We start from the raw sequence: 25,028 nt of genomic DNA on the forward strand, positions 1-25,028 counted from the left end.
TTTTAGAGCAAATTCCCTAAAGATAACTCAGAAAATACCTTTTAAAACTTGCGTGAAACATACATAAATGTTGAGATTCTTCTATAAATAGAACAGGGGACCATCAACATAACTTTCATTTACATTCCCAATCAACATTCAGCCGCAAGAAGAAACCTCTAAGCCCCTTTTGGAATACTCTTTTATGATAAGTATAAAAACGCATCAGCGGACATTTCGCAAATATATTTCAATGACTTTAGATCATACTTTCATTTAAAATTAGCCTCTACTAGAAATAGTAATAGATGTATGGATGGAAATAAATAAAAACAAAAATTTAATACTTAAAGGAAAAGTGGAAGTTTTTTTTTAACTCTTTCGTCTCCTTTGAGACTCTGGGTACCCATGGAAAAAATAATTCTTTTTAGACTAACGTATGGCCAGTGAAATCTGCACAAAAGTTTGAAGGCTTAAAAAAAATTAAAATGTATTACCAGTCACTTTTATACCACTTTACAGTGTTGCCAGATGTATTCTTAACATAACATAAAAGTTTTGCTAGATTTAGTTAGGAAACATGGCTCCCACAAATAATACTGAAGAGTATAGACGAAAATTAGTTTGTAATTTTCAGAACAGTCATCCCACATTGAATAAATCTGAAGTCGTAAAACATTTTGTGACTATGGGAATATCACGAAGGAGTATTTATAGCATCTTGTCGAACTATGGGAAGCAAAAAATCACTACACGAGCTAAGGGATCTGGAAATTTTAGCACCCTTAGTCAATCGAAGATGCGGGCTCGACTTGCAAGTTAACATCCAATAAAGTTGCAAAGTCGTACCGTGAGCTTGGTAACAAACTTGAATGTAGCAAAACAACGGTGAAGAAGTATCTGGAGTCTATGGGAATCAAGAGGAGAACCAGAAAACCGAAGCCAGCTGTCTCAGAAACTCAGGAAAAGACTCAGAAAATTCGTTTGTCTCTTTTGATCCAAAATGTTTTTCACGCTCAGAGCGACATTGTTTGTGTCATGGACGATGAGTCCTATTTCACCATGGATGCTAATAAGTGGCAGGGGCAGTATTATTATGTACGTGACGATAATGTAGACAAGAAAGATAAGTACGTTGAGCATACTAAGTACCCGAAAAAGGTCCTTTTGTGGCTTGCAATCAGTCCTGCTGGAATGTCTGAGCCCGCGTTCCTCACAAAGAGTCTAACGAAAAATTCTGACGTCTATATCAGAGATTGCTTGCCTAAACTGGAAGCTTTTATCAATAAGTATCATCGAAGGGACAATGTGATCTTCTGGCCAGACCTAGTACCCAGCCATTACTCAAGGAACACAATGAACGCATTGGAGGAACTTGACATACCTGTTATCAAGAAGGAAGAAAACCCCCCTAGCATCCCCTAATTGAGGCCTATTAAATCATTTTGGGCTAATATTAAGTGAAAGGTGTATGCCCGAAACTTTCGACCCAAAACCGAAGTCACGCTGAAGGGAAAAATAAAACGAGAGTTGAAGAAGATGCCAACATCCACATTTTCGACATCAATGGCGGAAGTTCCCCGAATGTACCGAAAAGCTCATCGGATCGGGCCGGATTTTTTCCTGAAATAAGTTCATACATATACCTTTCAAAACATGTAAAAAAATTATAATAAAACTATGTACAAATATTAGAAAATTGTGTTTGAACTTTATGCAGATTTCACTGGCCATACGTTATTTAGAATCGATAAAATTCTAGGATATTTTTTGCAGAATGCTAATTAACTCCTGAGCTTAGATATCTATGGTTATATCGTATAGAAATATTTCATGTAATGTAATCATATTATAAATATTGCTGTTGTATTCCGTGATGGAAGAATCCGCTGCGTCCATATGAGACCGCCCTGGAGCGCCTTCTCCGTAATATGGCTGCTTCTTCCATATTCCTGGAGTTGTTGGTCGAAGGCGGTGTATTTTATAAGGTATTATAGCGCTGCTTGTCCACTGAAATAATGGTTGAGATAGTCCTTTAGAAATAATAATTAGTTTTTGGTGCTACCCGGAGATTTTTGGTACCCCAGTTTTCCCTATTCTTTGGCTTAGAAGCAATTTTTTTTTAAAAATGCCTTTTTAAAAAAAATCCCCTATTCTTGTAAGCAGTAACATCAGAATTTTTTAAAAAACGGCAATTTTTGACGAAAATTTCTTCTAGTGTGTAGGCACCATTAGTGTTATAAAAATCCCTTCAAAACTTCATAATGGACTAAGTCTTAGGTCTGAAGCCCGTATTGCAGTGTCCAAACGGAGATCATCTCCAACCGGCAACAGTGTCGATCATTTTACCACGATTTGCCGTGACAAAATGTTAATTGTTTTCTTACGTTAAACCCATCACGAACTTTTCCTGAATAAATGTGTTGCTATCTCGATTTTTTTTTCAATTCTTTGTGGTTCTCTTACTATATAAAGAGTCAGTTCCAAAGTGGAAATTTGTCAAAAGTAAGGTTTCACTTATAAAATCGATAACGTGTCTAAAAAAAAAGTTTCGTTTGAAAATGAGAGTGTTTTGGCAAGTTTGTTTTCTTGTAATTTTTTGTGTAATTGAAAAAAATTTGGGACAAATCTGCGATAGTACCGACTCAAGAGATGCATATTGTAGAGAAAATCCTGCATCATATACCTGTTGTAATGAAGTCATAAAATTGTGCTGTGAGAAATGTTTAAGAGATGTTAGAAATTGTGTGGACTATTTTTGTAGTAATGTAAGCGTAAAATTACATACATTTCTTGCATACTATTGTACAATTAATTTTTAATTAACGTCATTTTGTTTTTATAATATAGAATTGTGTAGTCAACGTTATAGAAGTCCACGTTAATGCTGATACATCAAATGATTCATGTGATGATATGGGGTGCTGCGATTGTCCCGCTGATTGTTCCACCGATTGTGCCGTCGATTGTCCCATAGATTGTGCCGCCGATTGTGCCTGCTCAGAAGACAAATAGGAAAAATTAAAAACGGTTTTGGCTCATTTCGAATTCACGGCAACCTATCTCTTTGTGGAAAGGATATTGTTGGTCAGCTCAACAACCGGGGCGACTGCGTTTATTATAAATATCTATGGAGCGATGCATCATTTCCAAGAAATACAAAGTTAATGCAGATAGCACAGTGGTTGTTCCAACCGACCGACAATATGTTGAAATTTTTTAAACAATTCATTTTGGTAAATATTTTAATAAGACAAGAACTGGAATAGTTTGTAATATATGTTTCTTTGGAAAAACTATGTGAAATTGAACAATATTTTCTATGTAGGGAAAACTGGGGCACTACCGAACATAGGGTAGAACCGAACACTGATTTTTATTTCTAAATAAAATAAAGCATGTAGACCTGCATGTAAATAAATGATAAATTTTTCTAAAATGAAAAATGGCTGTCACATGTTAAACACAGTAGGGTAGAGTAAGCCCTTTTCGCCACCTTAAGGTTTTGTACCCTTGTAATTATTACAATTTTTGTCGAAATAAAAAGAAATTTTCTGTACAAGTGCTTTGATGCATTGTCTCTCTAATGAACCAGGAGACTTTCCGGGAATCTTTGGGCATCTAGTTGAAAAAATACATTTCCTGCAACAATGCATGTTTCAGTACTTTTCGCCACTTTGTAAACACTTTTTCGCCACTGTGTAAGCACTTTTTCGCCACTTGTTTTTAATTGATTTTTAAGAAACAGCAGCTTTCGAAAACTCGCAAAAGTACATTGCACAGTACTTTTCTTATTTAACACCTATATTAGACAATTATTAGAGTATTTCGAATGATTTTTTGCACATTTTTTTTTGCGACAAAAATCAATTGACAATTACGTCTGTTTCAACTAAATTCCGCGAGGTGCGCCACTTGTAAAATACTTGGAAAAATGAGTGGCGAAAAGTACTTACACAACCGAAAAAAGTAAGCCCTATTTCACCACATCCGTATTTCTTTATTTTTTGGAAAACATTATTAAATAATGATATTAGAGGGAAGCTTAGTTAATAACAAAGTGACTTTCAGTGAAAAAATATCAAATACTGTACTGCAAAAACATATAATAAGGCAAGACAATTTGTCTGAGCGTTGACAAGTTTATTAAGAACTCCATATTTTTTTGGTGACTGTTCACCTTGTCGACAATTTCTTCAATTAACTTGCAAATAATCTAGTCGGTGGAGCACCAGTTACGGTTTTCTGATCCGTTGGACTAGAGGTTACGAAGTAATAGTCATTTCGTAGTTCCATGAGCTCATAATTCCCTGAAAAAGTGATTTTATTTGTAGGTGGCGAAAAAGTGCTTACTGGCGAAAAAGTACTGACTCTACCCTATAAATGACAAAAATAAACGTATCGGAAAGATAATTTTATTCGTATATATTTCTCTAGGATTTTGTTTTTTTAGTCCAATGACTTCTCGCCGAATTTTCGCACCTTTTTCTTAATTTCCTTTAGTAGGGAGTTGACAAATTAATCTCCATGGTATCGGAGGGCATTGTTCCACTTCCTCTCGAAATTAGGCAAGTTTTCAGATGTCTGACTCTTCTTCCTAAGACTTATCTTCAATATTGCCCAGTATTAGGTGAGATTCTTAACAATCTCACCTACTATAATTCTAACAAAATTTCATGTCCTCCGATCGCGCTCAAACTTGGCCAAAATGTGTTTCGCCACTTCCTGATCACGAATATATGGGTGGCTAAGTTACGTTCCCGGCCGGCCGGCCGCTCTTTGGAGCTTAATAGCTCCTAAACTAAAAGAGATATCGACTTGCGGTTTTCGGCAAAGGTTATATATCGTATGAAAATTGCAACTTGGTGCATTGACCCCCCACCCCTCCTTCCGCCATTTTGAATACCCCCATTTTTTTGTTATCTCAATGGCCTCGTCCCTATGGCAACGTCCCTACGGTCCCTACGGTCCGTAAAGCAAATAAGGTCCGTAGTAATAAGGGTCCAAAAAACAATTCTTAAAATAGCCATAACTCCGGTTCTAATTATCAGAATTTAAAAAGTGAGGGCGTTTTGGAAAGCTCTCGTGAAATGCCACTTCTCCTTCTAACATCACAAGTTCATAAAACCGCCGCTAGGGGCGCTATTTTTAAAAAGAAGATTTTTCAATTTTCTAAGTTAAATAACTCAGAAATTCCTTAATGCATCGGGCTGAAATTTTAGTATGTTGTAGCCGCTGATTATAGGGGAAAGGCTCATAATTTTGTCCAGTTTCTTATTTTGGACACTTTGAGGATAAAATTGGACACTAAAAATAAATTGATTAAAATGATGGACGTTTATTAAAATATTTGATGAATAATGAATTCTATCTAAATATTTGTTCTTTTTGGAAGATTATGACACTAAATACGTTAAATTTTGAATATGATTTGAGTTGAAATTGCTTTCTTGAAAATTCAGTGTGAGCAATTGCTTACGAGAAATATGACAGAACTTCGTGGCTTACTTCAGTCTTATTTAGTTTTGGTGAAGTACTAACAAAGTTTGTTCGCTGTTTTTGAGTGATATTATTGAATATTCTTTGAATATTGTGTTGATTCACGTTACTGATGATTTGTACATTTGACCTGAAGTGAGATTTGCCTTGTGAATTATATTTTTCGTGTGAAAAATGGGAAATTTTTTAAGACATTCACCAGTGAGGTGATGATTCTTATTTTGGACAGGTGTTTTTCTCACGAAATTTCGTGAAGTTTTAGCTTTTGTGATGACTAGGTTGGACAAATGCCTGGAGAAACAAAAGATCATCATCTCTACGAAAGAGATGTAGCGAGAAATGCCCTGAAAGGCTCCCGGAAAGGTCAGGGAATGAGCGAATCTGCACGTACTTGGAGTATCGAAGTCAGCTCACTTTAATGAATGATTTGGAAAGTTTCCGGGCTTCTTGTGACATTCTACGTTTCCCTTACATGAACAGGAAGAGGACTTGGTAAGATTGGTTCATGAAATGAAGAACAATGGGCATCCTGTTGAGGCGGATTAGCTGTCCAAATTTACAGCCAAGTTGGCCAAATTAATAAACAAGTTGTCCAAAATAAGAGTCAAATTCACCTCTACATATCAATTCATTTTTAAACGTATTAAAACTAATTTTAGTAAAAATAAGACGATAAATAGCTTGCTAAGTTTCTAAACAACCCTTCTGAAAAGAGAGTAATAAAAAAAGTAAATTAGTATAGACAATATCGCACTTCAAACTTGGAACTTCGATGCTTATAAGCAGACTGTCCAAAATTATGAGCCCTTACCCTACCTACCAAACAAAAAAAATACTTAAGTCGATCCATAACCCCTGACCCGAGCTATAAGGGGTCAAGGTTCGAATATTGACCGGCCTCTATCTCCGGTTCTAATTCACATATCGACATAAATTTTACCTTTTTGGTTTCGTTTCGATGAGCACTTTCAGATGGAAGTTCAAAAAGTCATCACAGATGGCGCTGCAATAGCGTCAAAATTCGTTAAAATTCAAACTCATTTTTCTCAAAAACGCCATTGAGCAAGATAATCAAATGTTAGAGTGTTGTAGTCTAATCTAGGATGTTTCCAAAGAGTGGCGTGGGTTCGTTGTGGTTACAATAGGACCGGAGATATGAGGGGTCAAATTTACCGAAATTCAAAAAAACATATCTCCGGTTCTGTTTGACCGATTTTGACTTGTGAGGGCGCAAATGAAAGATCTCACCAAATACTATAACTTTCTAGAACATTTGAACTCTGTGAGACCAACATCAGGGCGCCACAGTCGAAAAACAAATTTCAATATCACATAACCTCAATTATCATCTTTACACCTGATTCACCGATTTTGATGATTACTTCGACATAATTGTAGAGCACATTTGTCTCTACATTTCGTCCATACATTATTTTCCGATCAGACTACGCTATCACTCCGATTTTGCCGTTTAAGTGTGAAAAAATGGTTTTTCCCATAATAACGCTTAGAAAACCACTGAGATGCCAATTTGACTGCTTCTACTCGACCAAGATACTTAAAATAGTGTTTTAAATGGTATGTATTTATTTTCATCTTGAGACATCACCTACCTCCCATGCGTCCATCCCGTCTTAGCGTCGATTACCAACCTCCAGAGTAAAACGATGGAAAAACTCCTTCACGGGTTGTATAAGCCATATTAACAAATACAGGGTACATTGTTTTTGTTTGTATAATTTCACGAATTTGATTCAAGATAACTGAATGGTGTCCCCCAACTTGAGCTCTAAATCTAATTTGCATGCATTCCGAGTTAGCTCACATTAAGAATCTCACCTACATAAGCCGGTTAGGGTTATCTGTCCCTTTAATTATAAATCGCAATGTAATTTAATTTAATTTAATTAATAAGTAAATTTCAAGTAGAAAAACCATTTTTCGTATTAAAAAAATTCACAAGTATACATACACTTAAATCTCCGATATTCCGGTTTATGATTCCCGGATAACAGCGGTCAACTACTTGAAAAATTAAAAAAAAATTGACAAAATATTTTTGGTAAGGAAATTAGTTGATTTGGTAATTTCGTAATTCTTTTGCAGTTTTAATGCCTTTTGATAACATTAATTACTTTCGCTTCCTTTCCACATATAATTTGTTGTCTTTTACTTCTTCAAGTATAATTTATTTTGAATCCGGTCACGTCGAATCCAATTTGGTTAAATTTAACCTTGTTCCTTTTTTTCCTTAGGCTATTCTAAATTTTTTTCCTACAGCTATCGAGGGCACTCAATGGGTCAAATGGTAGAGCACTCGCTCTATGATGCAAGTTTCCCGGGTTCGAATCCCATTTAGGTCACCAGAAATTTTTCTGGCATTAAAGGTGTTCGGATTGCATCCTGTGAGCTCCATTGCACTTTATTTCACGGGCATGGGACTGAAAAACTCATCCCGTACACACTGAGAAAAAAAAGAGGGTGCGATTAACTTTTTTCCTCAGAACTTTAACACTTTTTAGGTGTAAAAATATATCAACATTTTTTAATGTTAACTTTACACCTTTTTAAGGGTAAAATTAACATGAAAAAGGGTAACTTTAACCCCCAATACACCTAAAAAGGGTAATATTTACACTGATTTCGGATCAATACTGCAGGGTAAAATTAACACTTTCGGAATGTTATTTTAATTTTTTCGGATTTCCTTCCGTACAAGAAAAAAATAATAATGCATGTCTAGAAATCCCCTTGTGGGAGGGCCTAGTTCCTTCATGGAATGTTGTGCCAGCATTATTATTATTATTATTATCGAGTAAGGTTAAGTTCTTTACTCCCTGTTCTTTCCTATCTGTATTATAATGACTTAGCGACCGTCTTAAAAAATTAATTACGTTGATTTCCACTTTTATGTAAATGATTGCTGTTATGTCCTCTGCTCATTTACAGGACTTTAGAGAGCCTTCATTTTACAATTTGACACATTAAAGATTAAAATGATGCAAATACATAAATCTCAAACCCTGTGTACGGAGGATATTCTTCACTATCGTATTCGTCATCTCTGAGTACGTCATCATCTGATCATACAAAGGAATCTTAACTAATCCACTTAGTTTTGCTGTCTTTACATCACTACCGTAAAAATTAGGTAGGGGAGAGCAGGGCAAAATTAGTCAGCTAATGATTTTTTTTAATTATAAATTTTAAAAGAAAAACTTGTTTAAATTAGACTGATATTTCAATGAATTGTAAGGGAGTAAATTACTCTGGGATAAATAGTAATTTGCTCAATATTCTTTCCGACCCCTCCTATTGTGTTTCTTTGAAGTTTCATATTTAATGGTTTTGCTTTAATATTGTAAATATCCCTTCAATGCTTTTTAATGGAAGAATGATCAATCAATTTGAAGAAATGATGAAGATGGGCAGATTTAGTTGGAGTTGGATACAAGGAAGGTTCCTTTCTATTTCCGTGCCACAGTGTCCAAACGGAGACCATCTCCAACCGGCAACAGTGTCGTTCATTTTACCACGATTTGCCGTGACAAAATGTTAATTGTTTTCTTACGTTAAACCCATCACGAACTTTTCCTGAATAAATGTGTTACTATCTCGATTTTTTTCAATTCTTTGTGGTTCTCTTACTATATAAAGAGTCAGTTCCAAAGTGGAAATTTGTCAAAAGTAAGGTTTCACTTATAAAATCGATAACGTGTCTAAAAAAAAAAGTTTCGTTTGAAAATGAGAGTGTTTTGGCAAGTTTGTTTTCTTGTAATTTTTTGTGTAATTGAAAAAAATTGGGCACAAAACTGCGATGATGGTAGTGAGCAAAATTCATTCTGTGAGAGATACAGTATAGAGACATTTTTGGATGTCACTTTTGAATGTTGTATGGATGTTTTTGTATACTGCTGTAAACGTTGTCCAGATCCAGAAGATATATTTGGATTTGAAAATTGCGTGGGTTATCTTTGTGATGGTGATGATCTTGTAAGTGCAAGAAATATATTTCCTTCCTAGTTATCTTGTAAAATCGATGTAACGAGTGATTTGCATTTTTTTTATGTTGTAGCAATGTCCTGGAGTGCCTGAACGAGTTGCTTCAGTTGATGTTGACTTATGGGGTAATAGTCCTTCTGCTGATGTCTCTTTGCGCCCTATGCAATTTGTAGATGGTACTATAACAGGAATATTCAACACTTTTGAAGGAGATTGCTGCCCATGTCCAGATTAAGCTTTACTGGCTCCGTATGCGTTTTGAAATTTTTGTCAGATTAAAATTAATTGTTCTATAGAGATGTTTTAAAGCAATATCTATCTATATATCTTGTAGAATTCTCGTGACTTTTTGTAGATCTCATTTAAAAAATACATTTTTTTCCAATTATTCTTGTTACATTCGTTGCAGTACTTTTAGCTACTGGTTCTATAATGATTTATTTTTAAATGCGTGATATAATACCTCACTGGAATGTTAGAATAGTGCATATTATGTGTGTTGAAGTTAAATTAATTTGAATTAGTTGTGTTTATTTTAGGTGGCCAAAAGGGCTTACTCTACCCTATAATGTAAATCTGTTATAATCTCTAAATAATTCACCTCAATAAATATTTGATTAAAACAAGCTGTTCAAGGGTTTTTATTACTTTGGAAAAATGGTGTGAGATTCGTCGTCATTTTCGAATTGACTGTGAATTTCTTTTAGTGGCAAAGTATTTTATTGCAGAAGTACACAAATGTCGGTATAAATTTGGTAAAATTTCCATGGTATTTAATACAAAGAAATAGGGGAAACTGGGGCAACACCAAACACGGGGTAAGACCATATACTAATTTTAATTTTTAAACTGTTTGGACTATTTCGGTCATTTCTTCAGTGGACAAACATCCCAATGCTTGTCCACTTCTATAATTTCTATAAGTAAAGCCCAATTTCTATAAGTAGGGTAACGTGTGGTATTTCGGGACACATGTTAGCACTTTCAAGCTTCAAACCGCTTAACGACTTCTCAAATAATTTTTTTTTCTTTGTTGATACAAATATTTATGTTCCTTATGCTATCCAGACTAAGATTCTTATCGAAAAATGTTGAAAAATGTAACATTTTTTATACAAAATAGCAAAAACTGAAAAAACGTAAGAGTGGTTGTTAGGAAGTACTTATGTTCACCACTAGATGGCAGTATTAAGTTACACTGAGAGAAGGTCTTCAAATAAATAAGTGTGGAAATGAGCGTTGAAATAACTCCGCCCGAAATTAGACTTGATGATACACACATTCTTTACATTGAGTGTTGAATTTAAGGTCATTTTTTTTTAAATGAGTGTTATAATAAATCGCACTAAGGCTTGGGTAAACTCCCATCATTCTTGAGCGTATGAGTGTTGGTACAAACCTTATATTTCTTTGAAGAGACTAACCCCAACGCTCAAGTAAGTGTTCATCGAGTGTCCCATAAACACTCGTGAGTGTTGAACACTCGCCTGCCGCATAGTCACAAAATTGACGTACTCGAACTCTCAATACAGAAGTTAATTGCACTTAATAATCATAATGCCCCAGTATTTAATCACTCCATAATCACTGACTGCCAGCTTTTTTGGTGTGATATTTGATAAACTTTCCCCACCTGGTTCGAAAATTAGGTATATGAAAATTCGAAATTAAATTTGAATTCTTTGAACTTCAACGACTTTTTGTGCAAATAGAGTTCCATTTACATTTTATCCAAGACACTATTGGAGAATCAAAATCTACTTCTGTTTGGGCTCATTGAAGTTCTTAAAAAGAAATAGAGAATAAATATACCTACTTACCTGAGATTTTACGTGTTCGAAAAATTTATTCAACCGTTTGGAAATCCGAAAACCACAATCCCAAAAACCAAAAAAAAAATTGAAAAAGAATAATAAAAAACTGCAATACTGTGAGATTATGTGATTTTATTCATTTCTTTTTTTTCACTTTCATTTTCTTCTTCATTATCAATTTCATTTTACACATCAATCCATTTCTTATCAATTTTGCTCACTGAAATATATTTTCTAGTACAAAAAACATTCAATTTTTGGCAGTGTTTGCAGTTCATGAAGGTTAGAAACAAAAACAATTTTTCTTTCTGAAACCAAAAAAAAAAAATATCCAAAATTCGATGAAGAAAAATGCAATTAGAAAATAAGAATGAAAAAAATACCTATGGAATAGTCTGAGATTATTTTTCAGTTGTTTTTGTTTTTCTTGTGAAAAATATAAAGTTATTAAATAAATCTTTGGCATATTTAGATAATTTTTTTTCTCTCTCACGTGGATACTCTTTTTTTTCTTTTACTCTTTGCTCTATTTCTCTTCCTACGAAGCTCTATAATTTACGCTTTTTTAACTTTTTATTTTGTTTTAAGATAATTTTTCATCGACCAATTTGCATATCGCTTGGATTTCTTTTCAGTTTTCATTTTTACTTTATTTTTCCTTTTTTTTTTAATTATAAGTTACTATACGCTAATGCATCTTTGAATATTGTGACTTGAATAAGTTTATTTCTTTTTTTTTTTGTTCCATTAAATTACTCGATCATTTCACTATCTCAATATTTCCAAATACTTTCGAAAGATCAAATGAAATTCAATAATTATTATCTTACAGTGCTAATCTTTGCGATTTCTTTTTATTTGTTATAATTTCCTTTCTACATTTCTCACTTTATTTCTACATTGACTAGTTTAATATTTATTTTATTCCTTTTATTTTTTTCTATTTTTTTTTTGCCCACAGAATATTTTTCTTTACGTCTTTTTTATTGAAAGAATTTTTTTAACCCAGTTTTTGTGAAGAAAATCTATTTTGCAGCCCTGGAATATTTCATTTGTAGCAATTTATCTTTTTTTTCTATGTTGGATTTCAGTCTTTGGTTTAAATGCACAACACAAACGAACAATGCATTGAGTTCAGAGGTTAATAAAAGAAAAAAAATAGTCACAATTAGCAACAGAATAAACAAATAACAAGTGATAAAGACATGAAGAGATAGGGGGAACAAATTGCTCCAATTTTCAATAGAAATTAGGCCTTTATTCTTCCATTTTGATAAATTTTTTCATCGCTAATTCAGTGGTCAAAACTCCCATTTCCTTTTCAAATTTGAAAGATAAAAGTGACATGATTTTGTGTTGCGTCTCTAGAAATATTCACTATCTCCTCTTCCTATTTCCTACAACTTTGAATTCTTTGTGATGCATCTTGTGGGACAGAAAAAAAGTGGGATTATTTGTAACATCATCCACAGCAGGATCCAGTTCCTTCAATTGTATTTACACAAAAAAAATCTAATAAATACTTTTTTTTATTTACAGAATAATCAGTTTTCTCTCAATCAGTTTCTCACTCCCGAAGAAAAAATCCTATTTACACAACATAAACATAAATAGATGCAAAAAAAAATTACAGGAAAATAATTACATATTTTGTTCAAAATTGGAGAACAGTAAAAAAAATCCTCCAATTTAGACTGAGAATAAATTACAGGGAAACATTTTTTTTTCAATGAGAAGTGTACAAAATATACATTTTTCCTCGATTCATCCTACAATAAGGACAATAAACCCAAAAAAGACGCCTTTTGTAGTCTCTTAAATACCGAGATCGTGGAATATGTGCTCCTTGATCACCTCCCCCTGCTCCTCCAGTCGCTGTACCGTGACTGTATTGAGGAGATTGAAGACCACAGCAAAGATTGTGCAGGCTGCATAAACACCCAGAGCTACCCACCAAAGGAGTTGCTCATGCAGTTTCTGCTCGAAATTCTTGAGTACCAACAGGCCAATAGTAAGGCCAGCCAAGGCACCCGTCAGATGCGCCACATATGACACAGATGGCGCCGTTGTGTTCTCCACAGCATATCGCGAGTAGATCGCAAAGCCAACATCACAAGAAGCTGCAAAGGCAACAAATAAAATACAAAAGGTTAAATAAAATTGCCCAATCTTGACAATTTTTATATAAAAAAGGTTTGTGTCTTTGCTAAAAGAAGTAAGAAAGCTAGAAAAATACAAGAACTAATGAATAATTGTGCTATTTTAATTTATTATTAATTGTCTTGAGGCTCCAAAAAATTTGATATGTCTTGCCCATAAAACGGACCACGTTAATGGCACGCGGACTTGCCATCATCAAATCCCCTACAAACAAAACCCCCTACAAACACAAAAGTAAGGAGTGGTTCAGATTACCCAACCGCCACACAGGATGTTACAATATATTCCAATTAAAAATTTGGATGATTTTTTTAGCGCTTCACTGTTAAGTACTTCTACATAATTCGTTGCCTATTGGTTCCTGTCACGACTGTTTTGTAGTTTTAAATCACAGAGAAAACAGTTGAGATAGAAACCAACACAAAGGAAAGTTGATACTGGGCTCAAACAGAAGTAGAGTTTGATTCTCCAATAGTGTCTTGGATAAAAGGTAAATGGAAATATTTGCACTACAGTAGACTCTCGCAAATTCGGCTCTTTTAAGATCGGGCTACTTTTTAATTCGGGCAGCGGTTACATTTGAAAAAAGTTTGTTGTCATTCTTCAAGTTTGATTATAATTATCAAATGAATCAAACACGCTCAAATTTGGTATGGTTTGTCTTAGTTTTGATGTGGTTTTGCATTATTGAGGGATTTTCATGCAAGTTACGTTATATATGAGTGTGTAAACTCAATATCTATATGCACATGAATAAAAAATCGTTGGATTTCAAAAAGTTTGTCGCCCGAATTTCTGTCTAATTCGGCTGACATTTCGGTCCTATATGCCCGAATTTGAGAGAGTCTACTGTATTTGCACAAAAAGTCGTTAAAGTTCGAAGAATTCAAATTTATTTTCGAATTTTCATAGTAAATTTTCGAACAAGGTGAGGAAAATTTATCAAATATCATATTAAAATGCTGGCAAAAGGGTTACTCAGTGATTATGGAGTAATTAAATAATGAAACAAGAACAGTAAACGTCATTATTCTGTTATATTCCCCACAAGAATGTGAAGACCGCCACATTTTGACACTTGAACACTTCAAAATTCGAAATAATCTTTCCGTACAGAAGTAGATCTTGAAAAATTCGAAAATATATTTGGAGATCCAAAAAAGAGACTTTCTTACTTCTTAATACTTTCGCAAGGTGGCGGAAGTTACATCCTGTTCGAATTTCGAAGTGATCAGTGTGAATATGTGACGGTCTTCACATTGTTATGAGGAAAAAAACAGAACAACGACTTTTACTGTTCTTGCTCCAGTATTTAATCACTCCATAATCACTGAGTCTTTCCGTACAGAAGTAGATCTTGAAAAATTCGAAAATCTATTTGAAGATCCAAAAAAGAGACTTTCTTACTTCTTGATAATTCCGCAAGGTGGATGAGGTACATCCTGTTCGAATTTCGAAGTGCTCAGTGTGAAAATGTGACGGTCTTCACATTGTTATGAGGAGAAAAAAACAGAACAATGACGTTTACTGTTCTTGCTCCAGTATTTAATCACTCCATAATCACTGAGAAACCCTTTGCCAGTTTTTTTGGTGTGATATTTGATAAACTTTCCCCATCTTTTTCGAAAATTTATGAACATTCGAAATTGAATTTGAATTCTTCGAACTTCAACGACTTTTTGTGCAAATAGAGTTCCATTTACCTTTTATCCCAGACACTATTGGAGAATCAAAATCTACTTCTATTTGGGTTTATTGACCCCATTTCATACAAGGTGTTATAACTTGTTATACCCAACGAAACCCAAAGATCACTGACACACTCGACCACTGAGGAAGACACGGAGCGTGTCGAAAGCTCTGGTAAAAGAGTTGAGTTTTTGATCCTGGGTTGAAAACTCCACCAGTTGTGTTGCCGCATCCGGGCGGAGATTCTCTCCGAATAATTCCACTGTTGCATCAATGGCAATTTATTTCTTAGAAGGTTTACTTAGAATAGTTTACTCTTTTAGCTGAATTCAAGTATTTACAAAAAACAAACTTTATAAGCATTGGTAATGTGACGCTAAAGATCAGCAATCTGAGAACAGTTGCGGCGAAAATGAGAATAGTTTCGGCAAAATTGGGAACAGTTGCGTCAAATAAGGGAAATTCATATATAAAATATCCATGTTATATCAGATTTTCTTAAGTTCTTCAGTATTTTGATAGCCATCCGAGTTTTACTTAGGATCGGGAAAATGCTCTAATTCAAAACCATTTCCAGACGCTTTAACTTTGACAGAAGATTCAACACATTAAGTTCATATTTTTTCTGAAGAGAATTACATAAATTTGCTCCTTGACTCTTCTAGAATGTTACTGTTTAGTGAAAATTCTTTAATTATAATTTGAAAACTTCTTAAATACAAGAAAAATACACAAATGCAAAATGCTGCAATTGGAAACATATTAATCCAAATGGAGACAAGGGAAAGTTTCTAATTGGAGACAAACAGTGTAAGTGAAACCGCGACGAAAGACTTCAAAAACCATGTTGAGTTGGTCTTGAGTGCAGAATTTGTTCTTATTCCTGGTCTTATCTTCTTTTCCATCTAAAACAATAACAAAATCTCTCCAAAAAATCATATTTCCGAGGTTTCCTATTAAAGCATTTGCAGACACTTCAGAAAAAACCCTTTTTGTTCACGAAATAGGTAATTATTTCATTTGAAAACTCCACGTACCGTTAGCAATAAAGATTAACATTTAATTTAACTAAAATTAGCCAGAAATATGACGTAAATGTTAAACAAAACGAAAAACAACAGTCACTTTATTGTGTTTTTCATTGCAAAACATGGTCGATCGATGAAAAATTCAATGGTGAAAAGGTACACTTTTAATATTTCTGAGAAATCAACAAATTAAAATTTGTGAATATGAATTGATTTTCGCTTCATTTGGAGCACAATTAACTAAATAATGGAACTGTGGTATAGAAAATATATAAATATAATAATTTAGTACTGTATTTATCATGAAAACAATGACGTTTCCATTTGGAGCAGGTTTTAAATTAGCTTAATTTACCCTATAAACGTGGTCAGTGAAAAAAGTATCCAAAAAAAACCAATATTTTACTTACCGAAAATGAATATCGCCGCCAATCGGACGATTCCATACTGCATATTGCTGTAGTTCAGCATCACATTGGCCAAATGAGCGGCCAGGAGAGCGTAGACGCCTCCACTGGCGCCCACCAGGTACACCTCTGGATCAAAAACGCTGGTTCCTGCCCAACAAAAACAATCATTAGGGCCTTGACAGATCTGAGGATTAGCCGAGAGACGGCTTATATGGGCTTCAGACCTAAGACTTAGCCATATGGCTTAACTTCTCTAATATCTTATCAGTCAAGATTTTTTTGGAAAATTTTGACCTAGGAATGGATTATTAAGGGCAAATTACCTATTACATTTTGAAATATCAATAAAATCGGTTGTTGTTTAGGGTTTTGAGACCCTCGGGAACTGGCTAAACCTCTAGTCTGAAGACGGTCTTAGCGCAATTATACTTGAAATAATGGTCAAACTACATTTCCATCATTTTCCACTAAGTCGTCTCTCGGCTTAAGTCGTAAGTGATCTAGGGCATTAGCCAAACTACACAAGGGTTAACACTAAGAGGTTAAGAGGGGGAAATTAAGAGATCTCTTACCGAGTGAACCCGCCAAAACTCCAGCAAGATATACGCAGCCGATTCTAGTAGAGCCATGAACCATCTCAAGTGGCAAACCAACCAGCAGTTGCACCACGAGATTGAAGCCCAAATGGAACCACCTGCAAGAGGAGATTGAGAGAATTAAGAGACGGAATAAGAGAATAAGAGATTGAGGAAATGAGGAAGAGAAATACTCACCCTGCATGGAGAACCATGTAGAAGAGGAATCGCCATACTTCCTGCCTCTTGTCCGGCCGGTAGATGAACATAGAGTCGATGGGAACAGGTCCAGCTGGATCAGCTTGACCAGAGGTTAGTGTATGGTATGTGAAAAAGCCCAGCTGCAAGAGGCAAAAGCCACAGAAATCTTCGTTAATAATAGACATTTGAATTTTAAGAGAATCTCTGTGAAAATTCTCACGCATAAAAATCCTTTCGCAACTTTCCACTTAAAATCCCGCGGTAAATGTGCCAATTTGGAGGACAAAATAGGAACAGAAAAAAACCCTTTAATTTCTTAACCCAAGCATAAGAGTGAAAAGAAGAAAAAAAAACTACTCAAAGACATAATATTCTAATGTTGAGTGATTTTGCTCACCTAACAGTCAATTAAACCCAAATTGTCATGAAACCGCCAATGTTATTCACTTTTTTCTCCTCCCAAAATTACCTTCCCAAATAGCCACAAAAGAAGCTGAGAAGACATGGCACAAAAAACAGGCCCCCTCAATCTCATGGGGAAAAATCACTTGGGCGACACGAATGAGATTCAACTAAAAGTTCCAGGGGATTGAAAGCAAAAACTCCATCAAAGTCCAATTGGGAACAAAGTGAATCGTCTTGGAGTTTAATTTAAATTAATTTCAGGTGGAATAATTCATTTGTGTTTGATGCATTTTGACCCAGTTGAGATGTGATTAATTCATAATTCACCATTCCGAAGATGAGATTTCAAACACCTCAATGTATAGATGGTTAGAGTGTCAGGTCTCTCCTAGACTTTGTGGACTACCCAGAGAAGATTAATTGATTTTAGGATAAATGAATAAAGAATCTTTCTCTCTATCCGACAAATTTGATAGATTTCCTATTCATTTTGTCAAATTAAATATTCAGGAAAATTGAGAATTCCAGGTGAAGTCAAATGAATGTCACGGAAAATGATTTACCCAGGGAAATTCATACAGAAAATGCTTTAATTGATTTTAATAATTCTGCATACATTCTCAATCATTTGTCCGCCAAAAGTATTTAGAGGAAGACTTCCCAGGAAGCTTTCTATCTGATGTACTTAATTAAATTACAAATTAATAACTGAAGCATTTACTGTGACATATTTGCACTTAAGTAATTAATTTAGGAAATTAGTTTAATGATAAAAATCATGAAATACTTTGAACACAATTACCGTATAAAACGTAATACATTTTGAAGCATTATAAGTGTCTTTTCGTGAGAATTTTTAGGAATATTTAGAGATTTTTAAATCAATAGGGGAAAGTGCTCTACCTTCGAACGTTCATGCCTTCGAATAATGTGAATTTCTTTTGTTTTCGTAAGAGATTTACACTAAATTATCACGGAATTATCAACAATTGATAATAAGCCAACTAATATTTAATAGAAATGTGTAAGTCTCTTAGGAAAACTAAAAGAAAATTCACATTATTCGAAGGCATGACCCTTTGAAGGGAGAGTACTTTCCCCTAGTAGGGAAAAGTACTCTCCCTTCGAACGTTTATGCCTTCGAATAATGTGAATTTTCTTTAATTTTTCCTAAGAGACTCACACATTTTTATTGAATATTAGTTAGCTTATTACCAATTATTGATAATTATGTATAAATCTCTTAGGAAAAATATTAAAAAAAAAACAACTTTACTCGAAGGCATGAACGTTCAAAGGGAGAGTACTTTCCCCTATCTCTAAAATTGATTTACAAAAATTTTAAGGCTGAAATACATTGACTGATTTCAAAAATCTGAATCGAGACACACACCTTATAAGCCTTTAATTTTAATACTTAAAATACTTTAAAACGTTTTTGGAATTTGAATTTTTGCATTCCCAAGCGAGACAATTATGTTTTCCGAGCATTAATGATTATACTCAAGAACATTTAAATAAATTATACACTGAAAAAAATCCGAAAAAGTTAAAATTACATTCCGGAAATGTTAATTTTACCCTGCATTATTGATGCAAAATCTGTGTAAATATTATGCTTTTTAGGTATATTATGTGTTAAAGTTACCCTTTTTCATGTTAATTTTACACATAAAATGGTGTAAAATTAACATTAAAAAAATGTTGATATGTTTTTACACCTAAAAAGTGTTAAAGTTGCGAGGAAAAAAAGTTAATCGCACCCTCATTTTTTCTCAGTGTAAGAATGTAGTCTAATCAATATTTTGATTATACACTGAGAGAAATCCGAGAAAGTTAAAATAACATTCCGGAAATGTTAATGTTACCCTGCAGTATTAATCCGAAATCGGTGTAAATATTACCCTTTTCAGTTGTATGATGGGTTAAAGTAACCCTTTTGCATGTTAATTTTACCCTTAAAAAGGTATAAAATTAACATTAAAAATTTTCGATATATTTTTACACCTAAAAAGTGTTGAAGTTATGAGGAAAAAAAGTCAATCGCACCCTCATTTTTTTCTCAGTGTAAGAATGTAGTCTAATCACTATTTTCATCATAATCACATTAAGCTGTCTCTCTCTACTTAATCGGTAGGTCAGTTCAGCCCATAAAAATAAAATTTAAATCATTATTCAATATGATTTTAGGTAAGATCATTTTATAACGTTTTGATAATTGTTTATTTATTGCGTCCCCCGCCGTCTTAATTTCAAAAACCAACCACCAGATTTATACTATGTAAGAGATCCTTCACATTAAGCTTAAAAACGTCTAATAAATGTCTGATTCGTTACTCAAGAAGCATTTTTTTCTTAATATAGTCTTGTGGAAGACTCTAGTTAATCCTCTAAACACACTTACGACTTAAGCCAAGAGACGGGTCTACACAAAAAAAACAATTTGTAAAAATGTTCGTAAATGTTTGTGAATTCCTATGGGGGAGTTACGAAATGCTCGAAAATCGTATAACCCACAAACAAGTTCGTAAAAGTTTGTACTTTTTTCACAAACATTGTTCGTAACATGGTGACTTGACGAGCATTTTTTGTACTTTTACAAACATTTTTGTTCGTAAATGTTCGTAAACACACAAAAAAATGTTTGTAAAATTTAATCACTTGTTCGTAATATTTTGTTTATCTGACGAATATTCTACGAACATTTACGAACAAATGACGAACTTTAACGAACATTTTTTGTGTGTTTACGAACATTTACGAAAAAATGTTTGTAAAAGTACAGTAGAGTCTCCTAAATTCGAACGCTCGAGGGGTATTTTTGACATTTCTCACCTCCCAAATTCGAACGATTTTTTCAAAACTAACGAAATTTGTGTGAGATTAAATTGTACTTTGAATCAAATTCCCGTACTTTCTCGCAAGTCTTAGTGCTAACATACTTCCTTTTTATTTTACACGACTATAATGTATGTAAACATTCAGGAAGAAGCACATAAATATGATTTTCATTCACCAAGAATACGAACTTTCTAACATAACCTCACAATTGACATTTTGAATTCAAACGGCGTTCGAATTTGAGAGATTCAGATTTGAGAGACTCTACTGTACAAAAAATGCTGGTCAAGTGATCATGTTACAATCAATATTTGTAAAAAAAGTACAAACTTTTACGAACTTGTTTTTGGCTTATACGATTTACGGGCATTTCGTAACTCCCCCTTCAATTTCGAGGTTAAAAAACAATCTGAGAGAAAAGTTGCACATGGACAAAAATGTAGCTAATAAAATTCTCTATCAAACCCATAAAACAGATTGTTAGGGACAGTCCTAGTTTTCGAGATATTTTTGATTAAAGTTGATAAAAAGTTTGATTTTTCCAGGTTTTCTGACATATATGGGACTACAGCGCCTCTGGTGTCAGTTGTACGAAGTATATCTGTCTAAAAGATTATCGGGCATATAAAGGAGGACAAATTTTTCCATATTAAGAAATAAATCGGTTCAGCAGAATAGGAGATTATGGCACTCAAGTATCAAAAAACGCCAAAAACGATTTTGCCTAGATTCCAGGCGCAAAATCCAAATGAAATCAAAATGATAAGTATTTTCGTAAATCATTTGATTCAAGCAATAGAAAAAATAGCATAAGAACCTATGGACAAAATCACTGTTGCACAGTGTTATCTAATCACTTCATAATCACTGAGTAACTCTTTTGTCAGCTTTCTTGCGTGATATTTGATAAATTTTCCTCATCTTGTTCGAAAATTTAGTATGAAAATTCCAAAATGAATTTGAATTTTTGAAAGTTGCATTCACCTTTTATCCAAGACACTATTAGAGAATCAAAATCTACTTCTGTTTGGGCTCATTAAGGGCTCATTGGCTCGGCTTAAGTCGTAAGTGTGTCTAGGATATTTGACATTTGAGAAATATTTGACAGCTTGCAATTTTGATTTTGATCTTGGTCTCAGAATAGAGGTCATTATTCATTTTTTAGGATTAAATTTAATGCGTAACTACTTCAATTCCGAGGCGATCGCAAGACGTTCCTAGGCAAGATCCTCAATTTTTATTATTATCAATATATAAATATAATTTTAAAGTAAATTTTGTCTCTGTTAACGTTTAGATTGACGTTCTCTCTAAAAACGAAAATGTGGTTCTTTAAACAAAATAGTATAAATGATCCCTGAAAAGGCGCCAGTTTGGATTTTTCGATTATATCACCTGAAATTTCTCTTTCGCATAATTCAAAGAAAATGTCCACATTTTCCTGATGGCAAGAATATTGGGTATTTCTTGAGCTAGAAGTTGAGGGGTTGAAATCTAAATCAAGAGGTCAATACACCCCAAAAAAATTTGACCCCCTTCACCCATTTAATGAGTATGTTTGGTGGGATTTTTTGTCCTTTCGGCATTGATTGTAGCATTTCGTGAGTGGCGATTTGAAGCTATGAATATTTAACATATTAGTGTTCCACATCCAAGAGAATGGGAAAAAAATAAGAGCCCAAAAAATCTTGTGTCAGGGAGGTGGATCAAATGGGCGTCAAAAATTGTGTGTAAAGTGATTGTTTAGCCGCCCCCTACGCATTTCTCTTGTTCTTCTTCATGTTACTCTTTGTCACAAGGAATATTAATAATTTTTTGTATTCATATATTTCAACATTAGACAATAGCCGCAATACAGTTTATTCCACGGCATTTTAAATAAAATTTCCACCACTTAATGGAGCGACACTTTTCTGGCCATGAAACTTTTGTGCATAATCATTTTCTTTTTTCGGTTAATCCAACACAAAAATCTCTCACAGCTTTTTTTTCTCAATATATCGGTTGTTTTTTTTTTATTGTTATTTCTGGGGACCACCCGCACTTCTTCAAGAACCCGGGATAAAAGACAAAAGGTGCCATCATTTGCATATCTATGCACCTTTTTTGAGAGATGAGAAAAGAGGTCCATGAGGGGCGCACACGGGGCTCGTGTCATTGCTCAGAATAAAAAGAGAACCCTTCCTCCCAACTCACAGAGGAAAAGCCCATTTATCTCTTTGAGAGTCTGACACAATTCCCTGGTCCAGGTGACATTCGAAGCCACCTTTTAGTGGTGACTTTTGTCAAAATTACATGCCACATTTTCAATTGAATGCAAATGGAAATTTGTCATTTCACGGAGAACAACCCTCGAGTCCTCTGCAAGTGCCGAGGATAATTTACTCGATCCTGAATGATGATTTATGATGCCTCATTTCAACCCCTTTCTCTTGACACCTTTTCGTGTGGACGGAGTATTAGCAAATATTGAATTGGTTTTGTGGTGCAAGACATTCCGCATCCACCTCTATTTGCCAGAGTGTCTTGTAAATTTTAAATGAACCCCATGGTTGTACCCGTAATTGTTGAATATTTCAAATGTCTCAAGTAATTTAATTCGAATTCTTCATTTAAAATAATGAAATTGCTAAGAGGGTTAAGTAATTGAATTTACGCTTGGTGAGAGTTCATCAACTAATAAAAGTTCGCACCAGTGAAAGCTCAAACAATATCATCCAATACTGAATTTAATTCTACTCTGTGAGAGAAATCCGAAAAAGTTAAAATAACATTCTAGAAATGTTAAATTTACCCTGCAGTATTGATCCAAAATCGGTGTAAATATTACCCTATTTAGGTGTATTAGGGGTTAAAGATACCCTTTTTCGTGTTAATTTTACCCTTAATAAAGTGTAAAATTAACATTAAACAATGTTGATATATTTTTACACCTAAAAAGTGTTAAATGTCTGAGGAAAAAATGTTAATCGCACCCTCTTTTTTTCTCAGTGTATGATTTAAAATTAAATGTGAGTGAATACAATTTCTGAAAAAAAACAAGACAATTTGAAGAAAGACATTTAATTTTGAAATTAAAACATATCCAATAATTTTTGAATTTACGAACTAATATTTCTTTTTATAATTGTTTAAGGAATGATAGGGAAAGGCTTTTAAGGTTCGCACATAGTGTGTCTTCAAACATTTCATACTTTTCTCATATTCTTTTAATGATAATATGACTTTGTTCAGAAAATATGTAACTTACTGGGGGAGATCGGGGTAGAATTAGCAAGCAAATGAAATTTTTCATTGCGTATAATTTGTACAAAAAATGTTTGTATGAGGCTGATAAATATTTGAATGAATAGAAAGGGAAGTACAGTAGGACCTCGATAGAGTCAAACCCGGATAGAGTCAATCTGCAATAGAGTCAACAGCTATTTTTTTCTCTACGGACTCCAATAGAGTCAACTTAGACCCAAATTGACTTCGATAGAGTCAACTTTTCCATTATTATTGAACTAATAATATTGTAGGGTAATTGTGCCAAATTCCGGCCAGCTTGCAATTCCGTCCACTTCATTTGTTCTTCAAATTTCCATGAATTTTTAGTTTTTACATACTCTAGAGATTATACAATGCAAAAAATGACAAAAAATGTATCTTCGACAAACGAGATGACGTGAAAAAGGCTTTAGGAGAATTCCTGAAAGGCAAGGATCTATGAGAATGAAGGTGGCCGAAATAGGCCACCAGAGCTATGTCTACATTTTTATTGATTTTAAAATGTATTAAGAATGATTTTAGAGCAAATAAAGACGGTAAACTGTCTACAAGGTTTCTAGCAACACTCCTTAAGAATAAGGAATAAAAAAAATCAATTTGTATTAAAAATATTACATTTCAAACTTGAGACTTTGGCGCTTGCATGCAACTATGCCGAAATTTGGCACACTTACCCTATTACTTTTTCAAAATTAAAATCAGTGTTTTGGTGTATCAATGTAACGTTTATAACACAAAAAAACAATATTATGATAAAATTCGTATATTAACCGTGTAATCAAATTTCGACAAAATATTTTTTTCGTGATTTTAAGCATTTTGACCGATCGAAAGTTCTCTTATCTTTGCTCTCTTGTCTTAAGATTTTTTGATTAAGCCCTATGATCCCGTATGACGTATTTTCCTGTAGTCACAAAAAAAACTATGTTGGCGCTAAAAAGAAGAAATGAGGGTAATAATAATAATCCCTAGGTTGACTTATTAGGGGGTCATCTAAAGACTCCAAGTAGATATCTCTAACCATTTAGCGCCCATTTTTGAGAACAAGAAGAAAATGAGAAAAATTGGTTTTATTGCTCTTTTTGTGAAGTTTAGAACCATAGTTATATCATAACGAAAAGAACAACTATCAATCTCTTCTTTCATACTATAAAA

The 25,028-nt window shown here is 33.8% G+C and overlaps 1 protein-coding gene and 2 long non-coding RNA genes across 3 annotated transcripts in view; 2 read left to right on the plus strand and 1 right to left on the minus strand.

Moving 5' to 3' along the window:
* Window positions 1–2,448: 2,448 nt before the first annotated feature.
* LOC129804665 (uncharacterized) lies at window positions 2,449–3,541 on the plus strand. Its single transcript, XR_008752012.1, has 2 exons — window positions 2,449–2,747; window positions 2,830–3,541. It is a non-coding gene; the product is annotated as an uncharacterized LOC129804665 (long non-coding RNA).
* Window positions 3,542–9,121: 5,580 nt separating this feature from the next.
* Window positions 9,122–10,106, plus strand: LOC129804666 (uncharacterized). The gene is made up of 2 exons (XR_008752013.1): window positions 9,122–9,471; window positions 9,554–10,106. It is a non-coding gene; the product is annotated as an uncharacterized LOC129804666 (long non-coding RNA).
* Window positions 10,107–11,990: 1,884 nt separating this feature from the next.
* The window catches only part of LOC129804678 (protein rhomboid), a 104,229-nt gene continuing 91,191 nt past the window's right edge, over window positions 11,991–25,028 (minus strand). The window contains exons 4-7 of the mRNA XM_055852215.1: window positions 17,355–17,497; window positions 17,154–17,275; window positions 16,582–16,728; window positions 11,991–13,414 (exon numbers count right to left, since the gene is read on the minus strand). Of these exons, the coding sequence (XP_055708190.1) occupies window positions 13,110–13,414; window positions 16,582–16,728; window positions 17,154–17,275; window positions 17,355–17,497 (717 nt within the window). The 3' untranslated portion in view covers window positions 11,991–13,109. The remainder of the gene's footprint in view (window positions 13,415–16,581; window positions 16,729–17,153; window positions 17,276–17,354; window positions 17,498–25,028) is intronic.

The sequence above is a fragment of the Phlebotomus papatasi genome, chromosome 2 (genome assembly GCF_024763615.1).
Source record: "Phlebotomus papatasi isolate M1 chromosome 2, Ppap_2.1, whole genome shotgun sequence".
Classification (NCBI taxonomy): domain Eukaryota; kingdom Metazoa; phylum Arthropoda; class Insecta; order Diptera; family Psychodidae; genus Phlebotomus; species Phlebotomus papatasi.